At 42.7% G+C, this 22,774-nt stretch overlaps 1 protein-coding gene across 1 annotated transcript in view; it reads right to left on the bottom strand.

Annotated features, from left to right (window-relative positions):
- Positions 1-22,774, bottom strand: part of CARMIL1 (capping protein regulator and myosin 1 linker 1) — a 107,494-nt gene that overhangs the window by 42,549 nt on the left and 42,171 nt on the right. The window contains exons 4-8 of the mRNA XM_053467096.1: positions 19,732-19,791; positions 14,022-14,143; positions 11,740-11,837; positions 11,452-11,522; positions 10,524-10,597 (exon numbers count right to left, since the gene is read on the bottom strand). Coding sequence (XP_053323071.1) covers positions 10,524-10,597; positions 11,452-11,522; positions 11,740-11,837; positions 14,022-14,143; positions 19,732-19,791 — 425 coding nt within the window. The remainder of the gene's footprint in view (positions 1-10,523; positions 10,598-11,451; positions 11,523-11,739; positions 11,838-14,021; positions 14,144-19,731; positions 19,792-22,774) is intronic.

Here is a 22,774-nt window from a genome sequence, read left to right as displayed (position 1 = left end):
TTATGTACACCAATACAAAGTACCCCGAGTATGAAGGAGGAAAATCATAAAATGTAATCACAAAACACTGAACCAGACAAGACTCGTTCCTAATAAGTATCCTGCCGAGCTGTCTAATCCTAAATGTGTTTGCACAAGATATATCGGCTGCGGTAGATAGCACTGGTATCTTCATTCACACAGCACAAGACTTGCATACAAAATATTTGTAACTAGGGGAGTTCTTCATGTTTGCTATATTTAGTCTGGAGGATTGGAGGAAAAGAAAGCCAACAGCATTTTCTCCTAATTAGGCTCTGATCATGCTAATACAGACTAATCCATGACAAATGAATGGCAATTATATATATATACTGATAAGGGCATCATTGTCCCTTTTGCTCTCAAAGAAAATTAATAACATCCACACTATTTCAGCTTGAAAATCATCAAAAACCAATATTACTATTATAATAATGTATTTGCCAATACATTTTGCAGAGTTTAAGTACAGGGTTATAATAATAGAGCTCACCATTCACATTTTATTTTCTAAATTGTTTTCAATTAAGTAATTTCAGTATAAATAGAGATTTTTGTGTAAGTGCAAAAGAAAACAGCTACGTGAAGACTACAGATGCTTAAAAGTTAAACAGACGGAGGAACTGCATCTCTCAAGAAACCGAACAGCTGTGTTTCAGGAAGAAATAACATCTGATGAATGTATATTTATGGTAAATCAGTTTTTCTTTATTTTGTTGTTTTCCAATATAGTTCACAGAAAGGGATACAGAAGGAAAAATAAGGGGGGGGGATCATGGTATCAACAACATTAGGCGCCGTTCAGAGAAGGGGGCACCAGACATTATTGCGGTAACAAAATGAGAAATCTCACGGCAGTAGCGCAAAGGCGCAGGAACATCTACAGACGAGCTACTGAAAGAGGCACATCAAAACATACAGCACCCTCAAATAAAGTCGATGCAAACCCAGGCGTAGAGAGGAGGAAGAGTAACACGCCCAAAAGGACGTGGGGAGCCGTAATAGCAGCCTGGGAAGCCAACAGGAGGCACCCGGTAGCAGCGCAGCAGGAGCGCCCACATGACAGAGGCAGTGGTGAGTATGGAAAGTCATATGCGGGCTGCGTAGCAAGACACGGGGCAATACACGTCCGCCACTGAGAAACGCAGTACAAGCCCAATATGAGGGAGGAGGGGAGGCAAACTGGAGGGAAAAAGACACGAGGGAGACAGACAACAGAGAAACAAGAGGGGAGTGAGAGAAGGAAGAGGGGGAAAAAGGGAGGGGAAAAAAAAAAAAAAAAAAAAACCCCGGCGGCCACCCGCCCATACCAGGGAGGAGACGGAGAACCACTCAGGTAGCTAGTCCAACAGAGGACGACCATCAGGCCCCGAAACGAATTCCAGCCAGTGGAACCAAGTAGACCGATACCGCTCGAGGGACTCATCGGACAGGAGGTGCAATTCGTCAAAAACGCGGATCTGCTCCACCCGGAGAACCCACTCCCTAATGGTAGGAGGGGCAGGGTTGCCCCAGTGCAGGGGGATCAACGCCTTGGCCGCCGACAAAAGGTGACGAATCACCGACCTCTTGAACCAGCGCACAGGATAAGGCATATGATGGAGAAGGAAGAACTCCGGCGTAAAAGGAATGGACCGATCCGTGAGGCGCTGCATGTGCTGATGAATCGAGGTCCAAAAAGGAGCGAGCCGTGGGCAGTGCCACCAAAGGTGAAGAAGGGAGCCAGGGGTGGCGTCGCAGCGCCAGCATCTGTTGGGCACATCTGGGCGGTAAGCAGAAGTCAAGGCCGGGGGCCGGTACCAACGGGCCAACAATTTATATGCCATTTCCCTATCCCTATTGCTCCTAGAGCAGCAGTGAGTAACAACACAGATCTTATCCCATTGCGCCGCGGAGAAGGTGACCTGCAGCTCAGATTCCCAACCCCCCATGAACGGCGGCGACACCTGATGAAAGGCCTCGAGCAAAAGGCCATACAATCCAGAAATGCCATGGGACGGAAGCGTAGAGGACACACAGAGCTCCTCAAATCGCGTGCGGTCCCGTAACATAGCGTGTTGGCGTGGCAAGGACCGGAAGAAACTACACAATTGCGCGTAACGGAAAGAATCCAAAAAGGAGGGCGGAGAGCGGGAGGACAGCACGGCCAAGGGCTTAAGGCCCCCAGAGGACAGAAAGGAACCAATCCACGGTCCCGTACCAGCAGGGGAAGCCGGAAAGAGATCACGGCCCACCCCAGGAGGAAAATCAGGATTGTCCCTGACCGGGGTCAATGGGGAAGGTATGGAAGAAATCTGCGTCCTCCGGAGGACCTGAAGCCAGGTCAAGTAAGTGGCACGGATAAAGGGGTGGGGCAGAGTGAGCGTGCGCGCCGTCGGAATCGACAGCCAGGGTAAGACCTTAACAGGGAGGCCCAGCAAGACCGCCTCAATGCCCACCCACTGCTTATGGGACGGGCCATGCGCCCACTCCAAAACACGCAGCAAATGACACGCCCTAAAGTAAGAGCGGGGACAGGGTAAGGCAAGACCACCCTTCGACTTGGGGAGTATCAGCGTAGTAAATCGAATGCGGGGGGCACGAGCACCCCACACAAAGCGTAAGAAAATGGACCGAAGCGAGTCAAAAAAGGAGGGGGGAATGGAGATGGGAAGAGTCTGGAACAAATAAAGGACACGAGGCATAACAGTCATCTTGAGCGTATTGATGCGACCAACCCAGGAGAGCGTCAGCTTCCTCCAGGAAACCAGATCAGCCTGGAGAGCGGCCAGCAGGGGCACAAAATTATAATGATAAAGTTGGGAGAAGTCAGGAGACAGCCAAATCCCTAAGTACCGGATTTTGGGGCTACGCCACGCAAAGGGAAAAGAGGCCTGTAGCGGGAGGGCAGCAGCCTGGGACAAATTCACGTTCAGAATCTCCGACTTAGAGGAATTAATTTTAAAATTGGTGAGGGCACCGAACTGGGAAAGCTCCTTGAGGATGTTCGGAAGAGAAATCTCCGGGCGAGTAACAGCGAACAAGAGGTCATCAGCGTAGCCCAGAATTTTATGGTGCGTAGAACCCACTTGGAGACCGCGGACGTCAGGGTTCATCCTGATAGACTGAAGGAGAGGCTCCAAAGTGAGCACAAAGAGCAGCGGGGACAAGGGGCAACCCTGACGAGTCCCATTCCGTATAGGGAAAGGGTCGGAGTAAGAGCCGTTGATCCGGACACGGGCCGTGGGCGTGGAGTATAAAGATCCGATCCAGGCGAGTAAACCCGGGCCAAATCCCATGTGAGTCAGAGTGGAGAGCATAAAAGCCCAATCCACCCTGTCAAAAGCCTTTTCGGCGTCAGTAGAGAGGAACAACGTCGGGACAGACGTGTGTTTCGCGAAATGCATGAGGGAAAGAGCTCTAATAGTGCTGTCCCTGGCCTCCCGGCCCGGAACAAAGCCCGTCTGGTCAGGGTGCACAAGGAAGGGCAGAAAGGGTTTGATCCTATTGGCAAGGATCTTGGCGAACAACTTCAGATCGGTGTTCAACAAGGATATGGGACGGTAGCTACCGCAGTGCTCAGGGTCCTTGCCCTCCTTAGGAATCAGGGTGATAGAGGCCGATAAAGTGTGGGAATGGATACGTCCGCCCTCCAAGATAGAATTAAAGGCAGCTACAAAGTGGGGGGCCAGAAGATCCCTGAACACAGAATAATATCGTAAAGGCAACCCATCAGGGCCGGGGCATTTTCCTGATGGGGAGGACTTCAGGGCCAACAGAAATTCTGACAAAGTAACTGGAGAATCCAGGAGGGCCGCCTCATCTGCCGTGAGGGATCGGCGAATCGTCCGGGTCAGGTACGACTCGACACCGGCAGCCTTACTGGGAGGGGAGGGGCCAAGCGGGCTCGAAGGGAGGTTGTATAGCTCTTCATAATAGTCCTGAAAGCAACGGGAAACAGCAGAGGGATGGGAAGAAATGCGACCCCCAGAGGAGCGCACCCTGGGGACATATGTGGGTTTCCGCGCCGCACGAAGAGCCCTGGCCAAATACCTGCCGGGCTTGTCGCCGTGTTCATAGAACAGCGCCCTAGTCTTCAAAAAGGAGCACTGCATCTTGGCGTTAAGAATGGAGGCTAATTCACCCCGTAAAGTCAAGAGGAGCTGCAGGTCACCTCCGGATAAAGAAGTCTTGTGTGCCTGTTCTGCTGAAGCTATCTGGGTATAAAGCTGATCCACCCGCTCAGCCTCGAGCCGCTTACGCTTGGAACAGACACTAATAAAGTGGCCCCTAATCACACATTTGTGAGCCTCCCATGCCGTCAGCACCGGGGTCTCGGAGTCAAGATTTTCATCAAAATAACATTGGAGGACCCGGGATGCCTCCGCGCAGGACACCTCATCGGACAACAAAGACTCATTAAGTCTCCAGGATCCCCCCGAGGGGCGAGGCAAAGGAGAGGCGAGTGAGACAGAGACGGGGGCATGGTCGGACCAGGTGGCCGACCCAATGGCAGAACCAGTCAGGAGTGTGGCAAAGCGGCATGGAAGGAAGAAATAGTCTATGCGGGAATAAGAGCTGTGCGCCGTGGAATAAAAGGTATAATCCCGATCAGTGGGGTGTAGGGCCCTCCAACAATCAACTAACCTATAAGACGCAAGAAGGGAGGTGAGCTTGCGTAGGACATGGCGGGGGGTCCGCGTAGTACCAGACGAGGTGTCAAACTCAGGGTATAGGGCAACATTAAAATCGCCGCCTAAGACCAGCACACCCTCCTGAAAGCCAGCAAGCTCACGGAGAACGGCACGGAGGGTAACATGCTGGCCCCGATTGGGCAGATATACATTTGCAAAAGTATAGACGTGGTCTAAGAGCTTTCCCTTCACCAACAAAAACCTCCCCTCTGGGTCTACCCGTGTATCCAGAACCTGGAAGGGCAACCTAGCGGAAAAAAGGATGGCCACCCCCTTAGACTTAGCCAGCGGGTTGTTACTGAAGAAGCCAGTGGGGTACGAGCGGCAGGACAGCTTAGGAGCCCTGTCCCCGCAGAAATGGGTCTCCTGTAGGAAGGCAACATCAACCCGGCCCCTCCGCAATTCACGGAAAAGGGTGGAGCGCTTCTCCGGGATATTCAAACCACGGGCATTTATAGAAAGCAAGTTCATCCCGGCCGGAGCAGGGGGGGTCATCTTGAAAGGTAGAAAAGGTAGAAAGGTAGGGAGATGGAAACCACCAACGAGCAAAAAAAAAAAAAAAAAAAAAAAAAAAAAAAAAAAAAAAAAGGGGGGGGGGGCGGGGATGAGGGAAGACCCGGGCGGAAAAGGTGTGAGATAGGGGTGGAGGGACAATAAGAACAGACACTAACTACGCCAAACGGGTTCGATCAACCCGACTGCACCAAGGCGTCACAGTGTAAGGGGCGAGTCTGCCACAACAGCAAGGGCAGAACACACAAGGAAACAGGGCCAATAAACCCGAGAACCAGAAGCGGGCCGCCGCCCGCAACAGTGAGGAACAGGAGTCAAAACGCCATACGGAGGGAAGAGAGTACAAGGGAGACAGGAAGGAGGCATATAAGTGAAACTAGACCTGGAGAAGACAGCAGATGGGAGAGACACACCGCCAGGGAAGGAGCAGGGGTGGCATAGGCAGGAAACACAACCATGTAAAGAGGGTGGGAAACCCCCACACCGTAAGTACGAGAAACACCACCATAATAATAATGTGATAGCATATGTAGAAGAAACATCTAAATAAAAGTGTGGCAACGTAAACATGAGAAACAGCTGAGCGGTGACGTTACATAAATTGGAGTGCAGTGTGTGCAACAAGCGCCCAGAGAGCGCGGTACGAACCGTGTGCAACGTGTACCAAACAGACCCGCATCCGTGGGTACCGTGGCCCGGAAAGCCCACGGAGGAAGGGTAATAGTAATAACAAAATAATAATAATAATAATAATAATAATAATAATAATAATAATAACCCCCCCAACCCCGATAAGAAATAACAATGAGAATATAGTAGTAATGCGACAGCAGACGTATGAGGAGCCACTCGGCGGCAGCGAAAGCACGACAGGAAGACGAGGGCAGAGAACACAGCGCGTGCAGCAAGCGCCCAGAGAGCGCGGTAGTAACTATGTACGACTATGTACAGCATAAGTAGAAGAAACATCCAAATAAAAGTGCAACACCTTAAACATGTGAAACAACCGAGCGGCGGTGTGTCATAAATTGGAGTGCAAATTAACAGAAAAAAAAAAAAAAAAAAAAAAAAAAAAAAAAAAAACCCAAATAACAAATAATAAGAATAATATAGTAGTAATGCGACATCAGACTATGAGGAGCCACTCAGTGGAAGTGTGTGATGGATGTGTGTGTGACGGATTAGCGGAAGTGTGACATGGAGATGAGTGTAGAGAACACAGTGCGCGCAGCAAGCGCCCAAAGAGCGCGGTAGTAACGGTGTACAATTCCCACAAGGCCCACACAGGCAGGAGAGCAACATTAATAAAAAAAAAAAAAAAAAAAAAAAACCCCCAAATAACAAATAATAAGAATAATATAGTAGTAATGCGACAGCAGACTATGAGGAGCCACTCAGTGGAAGTGTGTGATGGATGTGTGTGTGACGGATTAGCGGAAGTGTGACATGGAGACGAGTGTATAGAACACAGTGCGCGCAGCAAGCGCCCAAAGAGCGCAGTAGTAACGGTGTACAATTCCCACAAGGCCCACACGGGCAGGAGAGCAACAATAATAAAAAAAAAAAAAAAAAAAAAAAAAAAAAAAAAAAAAAAAAAAAAAAAACCAAAACCCCAACCCACCCAACCCCCCCCCGGAGAAACACCCCAGATATGAGTGGTAGTAGAAGCATACAAAACAACCTAAGAGAAGTGTGACAGCGGGAAACACAATACCGAAATACCGAGCCGGCGAGAAGAGCAAAAGTCCCGGAGACACAGCGGCATGACGGAGTCCACGGAGGTGGGTGGAGCTATATAGGAGCCCCAACGGAAGCGGAATGCAAAGTCGTAAGCTCGAGGGTGGTAATCTCAGCCACCGCAGAGAGACCCAACTCCAAGCCGGCCGAAGTCCTCACAGCAGAAAGTCAGAAAGGAGCTGAGCACAGCTGCGTGGAGGGCCAGAGCAACGAGCCATGTAGACCGAGCCGGAGAGAAAGGCAAGGAGCCCAGTAGACATAGGCACATGACGTAATCCGCAGGGACGGAGGAGAAAAAAAAAAAAAAAAAAAAAAAAAAAAAAAAAAAAAAAAAGGGGGAAAAATTATATATTTTACATATAGAAACAGAAGCGGAGGAGCACACCGCACTCCTCACTCCTCGATGTCACCCAGGCGGCGGGAAACCAGGGCACCTGACAGTGGGTGGTCCGAGGGGGTGCGGCGTCGGGAGGACGCAGGTCGGTCGCGCCTGCGGGGCAGAGGAGCCGGGGCAACCTCCAAATCCGCCCAATCCGAAACCTGAACACCCTGGAGGCCAAGAAGGCGTAAGACATCGGCGACATCATGATGGTGCTGAATGGTAAGAGACCGGTTATCGTGTCGAATCACCAGCGCAAAGGGATGACCCCAGCGGTATGAGATGTGCAGCCTCTGTAACTCCAGCGTCAGAGGGCGAAGAGCCCGTCTCGCTTGCAGGGTCAGGTCAGATAGGTCGTGAAAGAGCGACACCCTGCAGTCCTGTAGCGGCCAGGTGCCCACCTCCCTCGCTCGGGCCATGATGGCTTCTTTCAGACGGAAGTCTGACAGGTGGCAGATAATGTCTCTCGGGGGGGTCCCCGGGCCACCACGCGGGCGGAGAGCCCGATGAGCACGATCAATAGGCATAGAGGCATCAGGGGCACGGCCCAGGAGGCCATTAAACAGACCTGTCAGGAGCGCTGAGACATCTTCAGGTGTGTCAGATTCAGGTACACCTCTCACCCGGATATTCTGTCTCCGGCCCCGGTTATCTAAGTCCTCAATCCGGCGGCGCAGTTCCTTCAGATAGCAGGCATGACGATCAGTTGTATGCTGCAAAGCTGTGGTAGTAGTGTGCTGCTGTGTCTTTACCTCCTCCAGGGCCTGCACTCTCTGCTCCAGGCCGGATAAATCATTGCGGAGCGCCGACACCTCGTCCCGGACCACCTGCTTGAGTTCGGTTATAAGCAGCGAGAAATCCGCCTTCCAGGGAGCCGAGGAGAAGAGTTGCAGAACCTCGGGCGGATGCGGCACCGGGGGCAAGTGTGGTAGAGCCGGTGAATCCTCCGCAGAGGATGTACTGGCAGGAGAGGCGGCCTCGTGGTCGACTGAGGCCTGTGAGGCCAGATCCGCTGGTGTGCGGAAATACTCCCGGAGGGAGGAAGAGGACGACCGGGAACGGTCCCCCGGAGTGGAGGGGTCAGCAGCCGACTTCTTGGAGCGTCGCATGGCGGAAAAGCTGTAAGTAGGCTTTAAAAACGTGCGAGCGGCGGCGGAGCAACTAGCTCATGCGGCCATCTTACTCGGCGGCCAGACACGCCCCCCTGAATGTATATTTATAACAGTTTCAACTGTTTAGTTAAATTTTGTCGTAACATTTCGCACTGTGGTGTCCCCCACATGATCTTTTATCTTCTGTTACACTGTTTCTAAAGAAGAATGATAACGGCGACTAGAGGATATAGCGCAAACCCGTAAAAATGTTTATTCAACTCTATACTACGAACGCATCTTCCTCACAGCAAACCATTAATATCCGAATACGAATTTAAATGACATTTGACTGAGCAATACTGAAGGTTGCTGAAAATTACCTGGATAGGATTTTATTTTATTTTTTAAAGGTACCCTAGGCTGCCAGCGTTGAGTTTTATTTTATTTCTGATTTTTTTTTTTTATACATTTTTTTTTCTTTTCCGTAGCTTTCTGGTGCAGGATTCACTTGTATTTGAGCTCTCGTTGATCATTGAGGCGTTAGCTTTGGCATTTGTGTTCACATAAATCTGTGACATACGATTTGTGTTTCAGGCCTACGGATTTGCTCCATTGATCGTAGAGCAATCAATCTGTAAGTTATTTAAAGACTATGCCTTACCACGTAAGGCCATTTCAGGACATACCCTGATACCCGTTTGGGATAACTTTCTCCGCATTACATTTTCCACAAATAACCAGGAGGAGATAAGAGCACTTAAGTGTTTTGTCAATAAAGTGTATGAATTAGCCAGCTACAGCATCTATCCTTTTGACACTTCACATTAAATCTGTCACCGTTTCCATTTATCTTCAGTAGAGCTCCTTATCGGTTGGTTACATCCTGACTCTTATCTGCTCAGGTTTCTGGTTTTCTTTATTTGAGCTCTACATGGCTTTGTAATTTAACTATTGCCCTTCTTTTAAATAAGAGCGATGGGTGCTGTTGTCAAACAGTACATCGGAGGCGGCTTTTTAGGAAAGTACTTTTTTTGCAAGAAATAAGAATGCATTAAATCACAGTACTTACCAAGCACTTTAACATGTATCCTTGTTTGCCGAGTCTGTACAGAACATTAAGCTGTCCCTAAATATATCCAATACCGTTACATTAACCGATAAGCACAATACACAAGCCAGATGTAGCTTTAGTAAATAAATTTAGTTTAGCTTAGCAAATACAGTTTCTAATTACTTTTCTAGATTCTGGTTATTAACTGTAGGGTAATTACTTTACCTCCATCATCTTCTCCTTTTGACTTTATAATTATCATTCAGTATCTTACAGTTAAGATTTATTATGATAGTACTGGATTGGTCAACTGGGGGGGTACACCTGCAGGTAAATATGAACCTCAATTTTTCCTTAGGGTGATTATACGATCTCTTTTGCATCACCTAGTAGAATTAGGTTTGCCAGCAGCCTACCCAACCCCCCCCCCCGAAATAAGCACAATGATTGATTTGCAAATTGGCAAAAGTCCAGCCTAACGTCCACTGCCAAAAATCAGAAGCAGCATCCGGTGAGCAATGTGTTCCATATGCCATCAGTCATCAGATCATGTCAACCATTAAAGACAATGAATTCCTGAGATGTGGATATTACTGTCACAGAGACTAGATGCCTAGTGACAACGTGTCAGCCTCATTTCTAACATAAAAGACAAGTCAGTCGTCTTTAATAAAAAGAATTAAAGAACGATTGGACATGTAGCAGTCCCCTTCTGCTTTGAGTAATTCGATGCATTGAGCCGTCAACTAGATGGGCATAAAACCATAACGTAACCACTGGTAGAAATCTATCCATGCTAAAGAAACCATCATTCTACAAAATAACATTTTATAAGAAGCAAAAACCAGAATAAAAAATACGGTGTCAGAGATTCATTTTTACTTCAACAGAGTACAAGTGACCTTCTACTAAGATCTTAAGCACTAACATCTTAAGGTGTCATTTTAGTTTATGCTTCCTTTCCTCTCTATTTGGCATCTTAAACTTTATAAGAATGTCTCCCAACCTTAAAGCCTTGCACGCGAAGCTACGCTGGGCACATGAACGAACATTACCTGTGCTCAAGGTGACTGAAGTCTTGCAAGTTTAGCTCCCGTGTGTCTTGAGTTAAATATATAGTGTCCACATCCTGTATTGGGCAAAACATAGTACACAGTTTTATTTGTAAAATTACACAGGGTTGGATCCCTATAGAACCCCCAACAATCACTTATAAATTGTCTTATTAAACATTACCGTATTTGCTCGATTATAAGACAAAGTTTTTTTTCTTATATTCAAGGTCATCTTATAATCAGACCTCAAATAGAGGTCTGACTACAAGACTAAGATCCAGATCCCCCGCAGCGCAGCAGGCGACCCGGATCCTCCTCTCTGGCAGCCGGTGGACGTCTGTGAGATGCGCACAGACAACCTCCGCTGCTGCCGGCACTTCCTCTGGGGCTTCTATGACGGAGCGCCAGCATCACATGGCCTTCCGGTGCTCCCCCATAGAAGCCCCGGTGGAAGTGCCGGCAGCAACGGAGGCTGTCTGTGCGCATCTCGCAGCCGGTGAACGAGTGGCATATAGTGGTGTATAAGGCATATCAGGGAGGCAGAGTGGCAAATAGGGGGTTAAAAGGCATATTTGGGAGGCAGGGTGGCATATCAGGGAGGCAGAGTGGCATATAGGGGGTATAAGGCATTTCTGAGGGGGCAGATGTGCATAATTGGGGGCAGAATGGCAAATAAAAGGAAATAAAATCATAGTTTTTATTAAATATGAAAAAATAGTTTACATGTGAATATTTACTAATAAAACTTTTTTCCTATAGGGTAGTTTTATATTTTTTCTTTTTTCCTAAATTAATATTTCAATTTTGGGGGGTCGTCTTATAATTGAACAAATACGGTATTTTATTAATTTCTCATAGCACTGGGAAAAGAGTGCAATATAACGTGCCCCCACCCCAGTGCTCAAAAAGAAATAATTTGGATATTTACCCACTGTACTTCCTCTCTATATGGTAATCCAAGCCAGTCACAGACACAGGCATACATCTGAGAAAAGCCCCCTAGAGAATACAAAATAATTAGCACATACAAAGTTCTCATTATTTATCAATATACATAACGTTTAATATATCGGGATTATGGAGGGCTTGAAAAAAAATTTCAGTGACAACAAATGGTGAAAGAATTGCAAGACCTACTGCCGCTGGAGGAGTTAAAGTTCTATTTTGATAATTAAGTTGCGGATCGTTCCTTAATTGAGACATTTTTTTTACATACCACATGGGCCTACTTCTGTTACAGTCTGGCTATCCCACATCGCTTGCAGATTTGTCAGCCTGTCTGATGGCTCCATGGTTACCTTCTTCATAATTCTCCTAAACAACACAAAATGCATGTTTTTAGATTATATTAAAAAACACACGGATTAACCACAATCAAAAAAAGGTAGACAAACCTGTGTGACTTTAGAAACAAAGACAATTATAAACTACATTACGCCGACTCGTGTCAGCAGAACGAAGTTATGATTGATCTACGTCATTATTTCAAGATGGAACATTTTCGAACTAGAAAATAAAAACAGTGTCTGTGGGTGTGCATTCCAACCCTATTCTGTACTTTAAAGCGGTGTCTAAATATGCAAATAACGGAGCCCAAGTATTCATGGGTAAGGAATCAAAAAGTGACATTGCTTGTTACTATGGGAATGTGCCTTAGTCATGTCCATATTGACTTAAGAGTAAGTTAGTTGGCTTGCTGTGCTCCGTACAGTAAAAAGGATTTGGTCACTTTAGGTTGAGACAGTTTACAGTAAATATTAAATAAACCCTAGAAACATAAAGACAGGCTTCAAACCGATAGAATATAGCAAAAGCCCACACTTTAATAACCAGGCTGCAGCTTCTGGAATGAGGTACTCTAACCCAAATCCAGGACTTTCTATAGTATCCACAAGAGTAGGAGTGTAAACATAATTAATAAAACGGGAATGCCTATAGATACCTGTATATCTTACAATTGTTTTTATTTTTTTATTTTTTATTTTTTTTTACTAGTGCCATGTATAAATGAAACTTTCTAATTGCTGAAACCAGAAACCAGCGGGAGTGATTTGCAGAATAAACACTGCACATCTGGGAAATCTGTCTGCAGACTAGTAGTTATTAGAGACTATTACTTCTCCGCCAGAACAGATCCATAAGCATTCAGGTGGCAGTAATGCTAATCCCTACCGGTACAGCATTGCAGCAATGAGTACATGACTAACCTCACATGTCTCTAACATTGCTGGCTCATAATTATTTAATGAATTAATAAGGTCAACCTATTTAAATGAAACACAAAACAAAAAAATGTAACACACACAGGGTAGGGGGAGATGGGGAGAGAGCGTGAGAGCAAGTGCAGTGCAAACGACAGCACATTTAGTTTCCAAATGGAAAAAAGATCTCCGAATTTCGGCCAAATGAAGCCAGAAAAGAAACAAAATATTGGTACAAAATGTTTTTGGTCCATTGTGTTTATCTTATTTATTTTATTTTAACTGGTAACGGTCTTTACCTACTTTTAGTCTCGCAGTAAAGGGCACAATACAAATACAAGGAGAGTTTTACAAGACCATTTTGTCTTGGATATTTAAATCCAGGAGCCAATCAATTGTTATTGTGTTGTCTATGCAAGTACAAACTCCCTCGAACAGAATCAGGGTAACTGGTTTTCATGGAATGTGGGGAAACCTGCATAACTTTCATTTCCTGATGTAAGCTCACTTCTTTTTAATATGAAATACAACAACAAAGTAATGGCAGACAAATGCCAACAAACACTGGAAGGAGCTTACATTACACAACCTCAGCAGTTAGTGTAAAGTGACATGCATATGCCTAAAATGTTACCTCTTGTACCTTCATGGCAGTATACAATAGCTTGATAGATACCATAAGGAATTTACAAGACGTGTGCATTGTGCTTTGCATCATGTCGTTCTTGAAAATCATTTTTTTTTTTTTTTAACGCCAGATGGCAAATCATACGCTGGCTTAACAGTCTTATTTCAGCATGATCTTGGGGGAAAAAAAAAAATAGTCATGTCAACTGTTCGTTTCTGCCCGTTTCAGGCTGACAGCAGGTTACCCTGTTCAGCTCACTAGTGTGCCACTGGCATGGACAAGTGTCAGTATCAATCCTGAAATATCCTACTAGGGAAGAACGCACCGGAAGTATTTCCATATCGCTGTCCCTTTTCACTTATCCATACCCCTTGTACTTAAACCCTAAACGTCTCAGAACAGACTGGGTATGGAAAAAGCAGAAATTAGATGTAGACCATCAGAATTTATATAGCACCATCAGATTCTGCAGCGATGTACAAAGGGTAGACAGGACATCATTTGTATATACCATAAGATGAAAGAAATGTAATAGACCTTAATTTAAAACGGCTCATTTGGATTACAGCTAAATGTTGTTTCATCTGAAGCCCTCTCAGAGAGCGCAAGCCCGGTTGGCTCTCTGGTCTTCCTTCCGTTAGGTCCAGCAGTGAAGGTAAACATACTTACACAGGTGACAGCCCAGGGAATATCTTTCGCAGACAGGTTCCTATGTGCGCCACCACTTCATTCACATCTTCAGAAGACCCCATCTTCATTGATAAGTTGCATTTTTCAGTTTCAACGACCATCTAGAACATATGTATGTATGTATTAAAATCTTATGAGTGTGCGGTTTCACCTTTTCTGCTGAATCTGGTACGTTTGGAACGAAATACAGCTTTAGAAAGATAACTTCAGGTCCTGTTGAATGCCAAAACTCAGAAAATTATTTAATCATGTACAATTTTTGCTTTATAGCTGAAAAGGAACATACCAAGTGTGCGTGTGTGTGGTTGAGTGAATGCATGAATGCATATGAAATTACTTACAAAGCTAAATCTCTAACATACTAGAGAGTTCAATTCACGTTTGAAGTGGAACAGCATCTTTAAATATCTCATATCCCCAGCCACAGCCGGTAAAACCACTCTTTGTAGTTTGGATCTTCCCATGGGTTTAGTCATGGGATCTAATTAGATTTGGTGGAAAATGATTATTTATTTATATAGCGCCAATAATTTATGCGGCGCTTCACATAATACATATATTCAAGGGGTCTGACAAGACAAGAATTGGCAGACAAAGCGATACATTAGGTAGAGAGGGCTGTTTATGTCTTATAAAACCATACAAGACCTGTTAAATGAGAATATGCCACATTGAATAATGTTTAAAATTATAAACTCACGAATGTGGATTTTTTTTGTATATAACAATATCGATAAATACACAAAATCATTAAAAGGCTAAATTCTATCCAGTGTTTTTGTCACAAGGAACAGATTTTTTTCCCAATACATAATTGAAGAATTTACAGTGTGAAAACATTTGATTCAAAAACAGAAAGCAGAACATATCCAGCTGGCATGCGACAAAATTAAAACTAGGTAAATAATTGTAGAATTAAACATGGATTCAAACACAATTGTGGTACAAAATACAATTTGTTTATATATAGAAAGATTTAGTTGGGTAAATGCAGTGTGTTCAAGGATCTGGACATGTTGTGATTGCATGAACAGTGTATTCCTTTAAACCCTATTCTAATCATACATGTATTAGTCATATGGAAGCCTGTCTCTGTGACCACATCTTCACAGCTGGTTCATATTCTACAAAGCAAGTCCCAAGATACGTAATTACAGAATAATGTATAGGGGATGTACCATATCTCACGGTGTAACAGGATTATAATGCTCTCATGCCTGTCAATTTCCTAGAAGCTATTTTTATCATACATATTCTCTGGCAGCATATTTCCTCAACCAACATCTCAACGTGAAAGCGGTGCCGTCAGTATCAGATTTCATTTAACTACTAACGCGTACACATTAATATTATATATTGGATATATTGCCCTGTTGCGTGGCCCGGCTCCTTCGTAGGCCACTATTTAATGAGCTGGTTAGGGGAAAGTGATCACACTTAAAAAATGGCTCATTTACACTACTCAGGTCTGTGTCTGGACGGCATACCCTTCCCAGAATCTCTTCCTCACACGTGGGCAGAGTACAAGAAGCTAGCAGGCAACAATGGTTGTATTCATACTTCTGCTGTAACATTCAATCTGTGACGCTGGTATGGACATTGCTACAACTACAGTTTTTCAAGTTCATGCAAACTTTTTCTCAGTGTTTGAAAGCACGGCGTGTGTTTTCATTGCATTATTATTAGATTATTTCAAAGCGGAAGTTTACGGCTCTACCATAATATTTGATTATTCTACCATTGGATTAGAAATCTGAAATAAAGGTGTCATTAATAATTCTAATTTATCCCAACAAAATATATATATATTTACATAAAAAGGAGACTGTGAAGTTTTGTTAAAATGAATTCTGGATCTCAAAAAGGATAACTCAAATGTATTCACTCCTCATTTTGATGCATCTGGATATTCCCCTACAACCATTTAATTTGGGATTCTTGAGTGATATCTTGGTTCAGAGTAGTTATCGGGCAAGGACGTTTTCCAGTGTGCCATTCTGCTAAAAAGAGCGGTGCTACACTTTCTGATTGTTTTTTGATGATTTTTCTAGCACCTGCTGCCCTCCTAGCAGACAATACTTCCACATGCTCTACACATGCACACTTTTAATGCAAGGCAGGACCCAGTAATAAATATTACGGTTTCTTTAACATAAGTTCTTTAGTAGGGATATTTAAGAAATGACAAACACTTTGTAGTTAATAAAAAAAAAAATTACAACCGCAGAGACATTTGGTGCGGTATTTGTAACAACGCAAACAAGATGAGCAGGAAGTTAAAGAATATTCTGAGGGGGAACCTAAATGATCAAAATGTTGTCTGTATCTTTCTGCGTTAGTTCAAAAGAAGGGAAGAACCATAGAAGAAGAATTCTATGTTAAGAATTCACATTGTTAAGTATAATGACATTTACGGAAGTAATGTTGATTTTACGTGACAGGTCTTTTTCCTTTTATATGGAAACACTGGACTGTTCAGCACACCCGTTTCTGTTATCTGATATATTGTATAAATAAGTAATGCCAATAGCACAGATACACTGCCAGTGGATTCAATCTTGAATGCGGCCTCTAGGAGAGATCTCACTGTAAGTGAATGAAACAGACCTTCCAATGACCACGAATGCTGTATTATTCACTGAATAAACAGATTACATTGTTATGTAAAGTTGCTTCCTACTGTACCGCACAATTACAATAATCAGAAAATTGCCGATTACACTAGTTTACTACTTTTTAATAAATGATCAAATAAAACCAGTTGGTGGTGTTAGACTCTTGGACCCTATTGTATCCATACATACCTATATACTGATTTTTTATTTTTTTTTATTTTTTTAACTAATTAGTACATTTATATTCAGGAAAGAATAGAAGCCCCCTCAATGGTCATTGTTTTATGGAAATGTGTTTTAAAAAATATTTTTTTATACCTTTATATTTTTATGTTTTATGGTTTTATTATTATTGTAAGATATCTGAAGTGCTTCCTCCACTGATATCGTTGGTAAAAAAAAACGCTCGACGGGCACCTTGTCTGCCTTAGGAGAGCATGCATAGTCATGTTATTTATGAATACTTTTCTCATACGTCTCACTGTGATCTGCCACAGAGTCCCTCTGCCTCACTGGATTACGTACCCAGACGATAACATTACTGACTGGTGCAAAACACATGAAGCCGAGAGGGCTATGGAGGTGGATCTCTGCAAAAAGCTGCCAGAATACTACCCAACAGGACCTGAGCACTATGTTGTGGCACTAAGCTCCGAAACTGTCACACACACATATTGGGACTGCTGGGAGGTATGTTTGGCTTAATATAAAAAAAATACGTTATGAGCAATTGCAGTTTCTTTTTTCCCTAAAGCAGAACCTTACACTACACACTTACACTAGCAGGTTAAATGATTCATTACTAATAATAATGCGGTCTGTCTAATGGTTTCAGGTACATACACAACATGGTGTTATCATTTGGTGGCCTTACAAACATGTGCACAGATTCAATGTGTTAAAACATACCTAAACAAGTTTTATCTTTACAGGCATCATGAATGTCTGTGATGAGGACTTTTTATGGACACTGCTGTTCACTCACATTATCAAAAATGATTCTTTAGGTCTCCTACTAGTAGCATACATACTGGTAGGTATTCTGCTTCATCAGCAGCCAATGTCAAACCATTCTTCGAAATAGATTTTTTAACTACACAATCTGTAATTAGGCATGTGTTATGGATATATTAAAACAGAAGCGGTATGCCACCGCAGCAGCTTTATTAAAAAAAAACGTGCCCATGCCAGCAATTTTTAAGAAAGCTTGGCATGTTAAAAGGGTATTGGGCATATGAATTATAAGATTTTGTTCTATATGTACCATATGTATACAATTAGTAACTGTATTGCTGTTTTGGATTGGTTTGTTTTTTTTCCTTCTTAAGGAAATATTCCACAATTCACTGGCGCTAAAGTTAGACTATATGTTGGACGTTTTATTTTAGTTACCATACATAAAAGGAAAAAGACGGCTGAATGAATGAAACCATAAAGGCTGGGTGTCAGCAAGGCATGAAAAGTGTGGGGTATAGGGTGGAAGGGAGGTGGGGGGAATGGAAAGGAGGAAAGAGATAAGAGAGCTGGAAGGGTGAGGAGAAGGAGATGGGATGAGACGTGCTTTGTGTGGAGGCACACAGAGAAATTAAATGAACGGAAAAAGGCGAGGTACGGAATAAAAAGCAATAAAAAAGGGGGGCGAAAGAAGACAGACAACACAGATACGAAGAATGATCATTAAGAAACTGATAAATAGCACAATGTGAAGGGTAAAAGAAAGAAAAATGAAAATTGCATCCAAAATAATAGCCTATTCTAGTATTTTGTTCTAATTATGTATATATTGCTCAACATATTAAAAAAGTCTACTTTTTAAGCATAGTGACATGAGAAATTTAAACTAATACCTTAACAATGATATTGTACAGTGTGAAACCATTGACAGACAGTGCATAGAGAATGGCATTATTTCTCGAGACACTTTCACACGCTTCACGTCAGAATACACATCACACCGAACGTTACAAAGGATCCTGCCTGCTAAGCTCATTTCAAACCATTCCAATTATAAATAATTACCCATTTTTCTCCCATGTATGCTGTCACTCTATTTGAGGAAAAGTCACACCAAAATAATCAGTCTTACCAACCAGAAAGCCACTTTCCATTTAGTTTTGTTTTTTACTTTAAAGTAGAACGGTCACTTTTCCAAAACCCTGCATTTTAATTTTCTATACACTAAATAAAACTATGTAATGGATTTTACACATCAACAAAAGCAAGTCACATGTCAAAACAAGAAACTTTATATGTATACCATGGGAAAATGTATCATAGCCTCCTGTTTTGGGGATCTACAGGATTATTCCTCCTCATTCATTTATACCTGACAGATTGTTGTTGATTGGTTCAAGCAGCCCTGTAAAGGTTATTGGTGAGATTATTAGATAGTTACATAGTTCGTAAGGTTGAAAAAAGGCCTAAGCCCATCAAGTTCAACCCTTCTACCTAACCTTCCTATTCTTGATCCAAAAGAAGGCAAAAAAACCCTAATTAAGCTACTTTGAATTCTGCCATCAGGGGGAAAAAAATTCCTTCTTGACTTCAAGAGGCAATCGGATTTCTCTTTGGATCAAGAAGCTCTAAAATATTAATGTTATTCTATTTATATCCCTGTATATCGTGCCTTTCCAAGAAAATATTGAGGCCCCTTTTGAAGGCACCTAATGTATTGGATAACACCACCTCCCTTGGAAGTGAATTCCATACCATTATTGTCCTCACTGTAAAGATTCCCTTCCTTTGTCATCTATGAAACCTGCGCTCTCCCAGTCTCAGACGGTGACCTCTTGTTCTTTGTACATTTCTGTTAATGAACAGGTCACTGACGGGCTCGTTATATTGGCCCTGCATATATTTATATAATGTTATCATATCCCCTCTGAGACGCCGTTTTTCTAGTGTATATAATTTTAACTTTTTTAATACATGTCCTTCCACGGGCCGCTGTCAATCTCAGCATGTCTAAGGTAAACCTATATACCTCCAAAACAATCAGAAAACGGACAAGATATAGATATTTTCATTAACAAAAATCATTAATCATGTGACGGAACCTCTTTACGGATACTCACATGGCCTGGTTTACTGCAGTTCATCCCTTGGATTTCCAAATAACTGAATGTTAGTTCGAGCTGTTATAAAAAAAAAAAAAAAAAAAAAAAAAACTATAATAAAATACACTTGTATTCAAAATTTACATTGTTGTAAATAATTTGCTACAGTAAACAAAACATTTAGTATTGTGCACAATTTACAAATTCATCTTAATCATCTCTACCTGCTGTGTGTGTAGAAGAGTCGCTTAAACCAGACGCGAAACACAATGAATCATTTAATTTGCCACATAGATTTATGAAAGAGGCGTTAAAAGCCCAACACAGAACCATTTCTTGAAAAGGTCTTTCTTAGAATCCAGCAGAAAAGAATTATGAATAAATTGGGTTTTACACTTAATCCATTAATTTCCTGCAATTCATTTTACTTTCGGGTATTGAAAAGGAAGCGAGAGCAGTGGAGATGGAGACAAGACGGCAAGATGAATGGGGAAGAAATCTAGAGTATTTTGATGCATTAGTATTTTTTGTTGGCATCACTTAATTGTCATGTGAACCAAAAGCAGACAGTGATTGGTTGTGTTTTTTGTGAGAAATGGGATAAAATGTGAGGTGTAGCATACGAAGATTACTAAAAATGTCCAATAAAACTTACTATATTGATGTGGAGGCACATATTTATTTAACAATTTGGTATTAGCCTAGGAAATGGAAAAGTGGTATATATTGCATGCTTGGTTTAACACTTTGTAGGCACTTACCAGTGATCAATCACTCTGATCAAAGGAATTCTGTTATGCTATAGTTCTTTGTCAGGAGAAGGTGAGGAGAAGGGAAAGAAGTTCAATTGTTTGGCTTTGTATTGGACTCCCATCTAACTATAACCCAGTCCCAAATAGGTTCAATAACCTCTTACATGCGCGGGTACTTTTAATATACAAGACCTGCTGTATCATACATCCATCACTGCCAAGACTTTTGGAAATGTAGCGCTCACTGGGATCACTGAACCTTATAGGGGGTTTCAATCAAATCCTCCCGTCTAAAAAGGCCCATGGTCATAAGACATAAAACTTTATATTTTTGATAAAAGTAAATAATGTAAAATGTACAATTCTTGGTTGCACCTTAAACCAAGTTCCCTTTTCCCCCTCAGACTATCCATATGAAAAAGAATATAAAATCACTTTACATAAACAGTGCATTTCTATGATGGATTTGGTTTTAGTGAGGGCTCTACAGAGAAGACATGAGAGAAGATTTATCATTCCCGTCACGCCTCTGCTTCTGCAGCTTTTCTGCAATTTATTCACACAGCGGAGCTAAATATGGACATTTGCCAGGATTATGATGAGCATGCAGATATAATCATTCACTCAACGCACAGTCCAAACTTTCCAAATAATGAACAATGACGGTGGGAAGGTGCAAGCATTGATCATGTAATGTACTATTTTGTTCACATGGTAAGCTGTAAACGGCAAAAAAAAAAAAAATCAATATTGCAATCACTATTGGGGAGGAGAAAGTTTGCTTTTCAAAACCCACACTATCTAAAGTAGCTAAAGTCAAATTGATTTGTGAATGTGCAAACCATACATAATACTCTGCTGCTGGACATATTTTCAAACACATTTAACTATAAAACATATCATAAATATCAGCAATATGCACCACTGGGAAGACCTATACGTTGGAACTACTGAACTGAGATCCAATTAAAGGGATATTAGTGGAAATACACACAATATCGGACGGGCGGCCAATGGTTGCACACACTTCTAAGATGGAACCACATTCAAACAAAATTTCCAGTGTGCAGCATTTTCCTTCCCATCCTGGAATACGGGTAGGCTATCACAGCTTTACCAGCCAGGGAAAATGTTATTTATTTTTAGAGTAAGACGCTCATAACATGGAATTGACAAAACAAAAAAAGCATTAGAAATACACACACACCATTAACGTCTAAAAGATCGAGGCCAGACGTTAACTAATTTCAGTAAAAAGGCTGGTCAGCTTCGTGCAAATGAATTACACTCTGACAAGGTCCATTATTATTTTGGCAAATAAGAGGGATGATATCTACTACTGACTGAAGAGGCCTCGGTTTCACCAGGTTCACATCAGATAGCGTAATGAAGTTATTAATTGCCATTGTTCTGCTTTTATTCTGTGTCAGACAATGAGATTTAAAGGGAGCTCCCTCCAAGCACAATCATTGCTGCACTCATATGAACAAAAGATATGTATTTCATCCACTGGTAATGAAATTGACTATCCTGCAAATGCTCACAAACCGGAGGATAAAATACAGAAACTATTTTCAAGTAGGGTTTCATCATATCATAGTACTTATGCCCTTGTATTTGGGCCCTCCAGTGTGCCCCCTAAACAATCACTACACATCAAAGTACTTGAATAGTAAAGAAAAAAGTACTTGCTTTAGGTAAAAAGCTGCAAACTGTATATCCCACCCCCTCCGTGGAGGTCTCTTTAGACCCCCGCGCAGAGGGTTCCCCAAGCCCCAGCTGGAGTTAACTGGCAGTAAATGTATCACGAACAAGTATCTCCATCTCCCGCATGGAACTGGCTGGGGGCTGGGCAAAGCGCCAAACGAATTTGGGGGTCATGCTGCAGAATGCTCTCACGCATTTCGAAGAGGGACACCATGCAAATTTAAGGGGACCGCTGATTGACTGGAGTGTCCCTTTAATACCTACCAACCCCAACTCATTTTAACTACATTTTGACTTTGTTCCTGCATATCCATCTACCTACAGCTGTACACTCAATGGCATTAATGTGTGCTTCTTCCTGGTGCATGAAAATATTCTCCATTTAACAGGATCCAGAGTCTAAACCACAGGTGACAACTACTTTTGTCGTCAAGTCACAAAGTGTTCAGCCATACTGTAGGCATTTTAATTGGTTCCGAAATGGATATTTCAGACACATCACTAACTTACGAATAACTTATTATCAGCTTCTCTAGCCTGTCTATGCTTGGCAGATCTATTTAAGTGTTTTTTTCCCAACATATTTTTTCTGTGAAGGAGAC

The sequence above is a fragment of the Spea bombifrons genome, chromosome 5 (assembly GCF_027358695.1).
Source record: "Spea bombifrons isolate aSpeBom1 chromosome 5, aSpeBom1.2.pri, whole genome shotgun sequence".
Taxonomy (NCBI): Eukaryota; Metazoa; Chordata; class Amphibia; order Anura; family Pelobatidae; genus Spea; species Spea bombifrons.
Note: the sequence above shows the minus strand (reverse complement) of the source record. Positions and strands in the feature narration are given on the sequence as shown.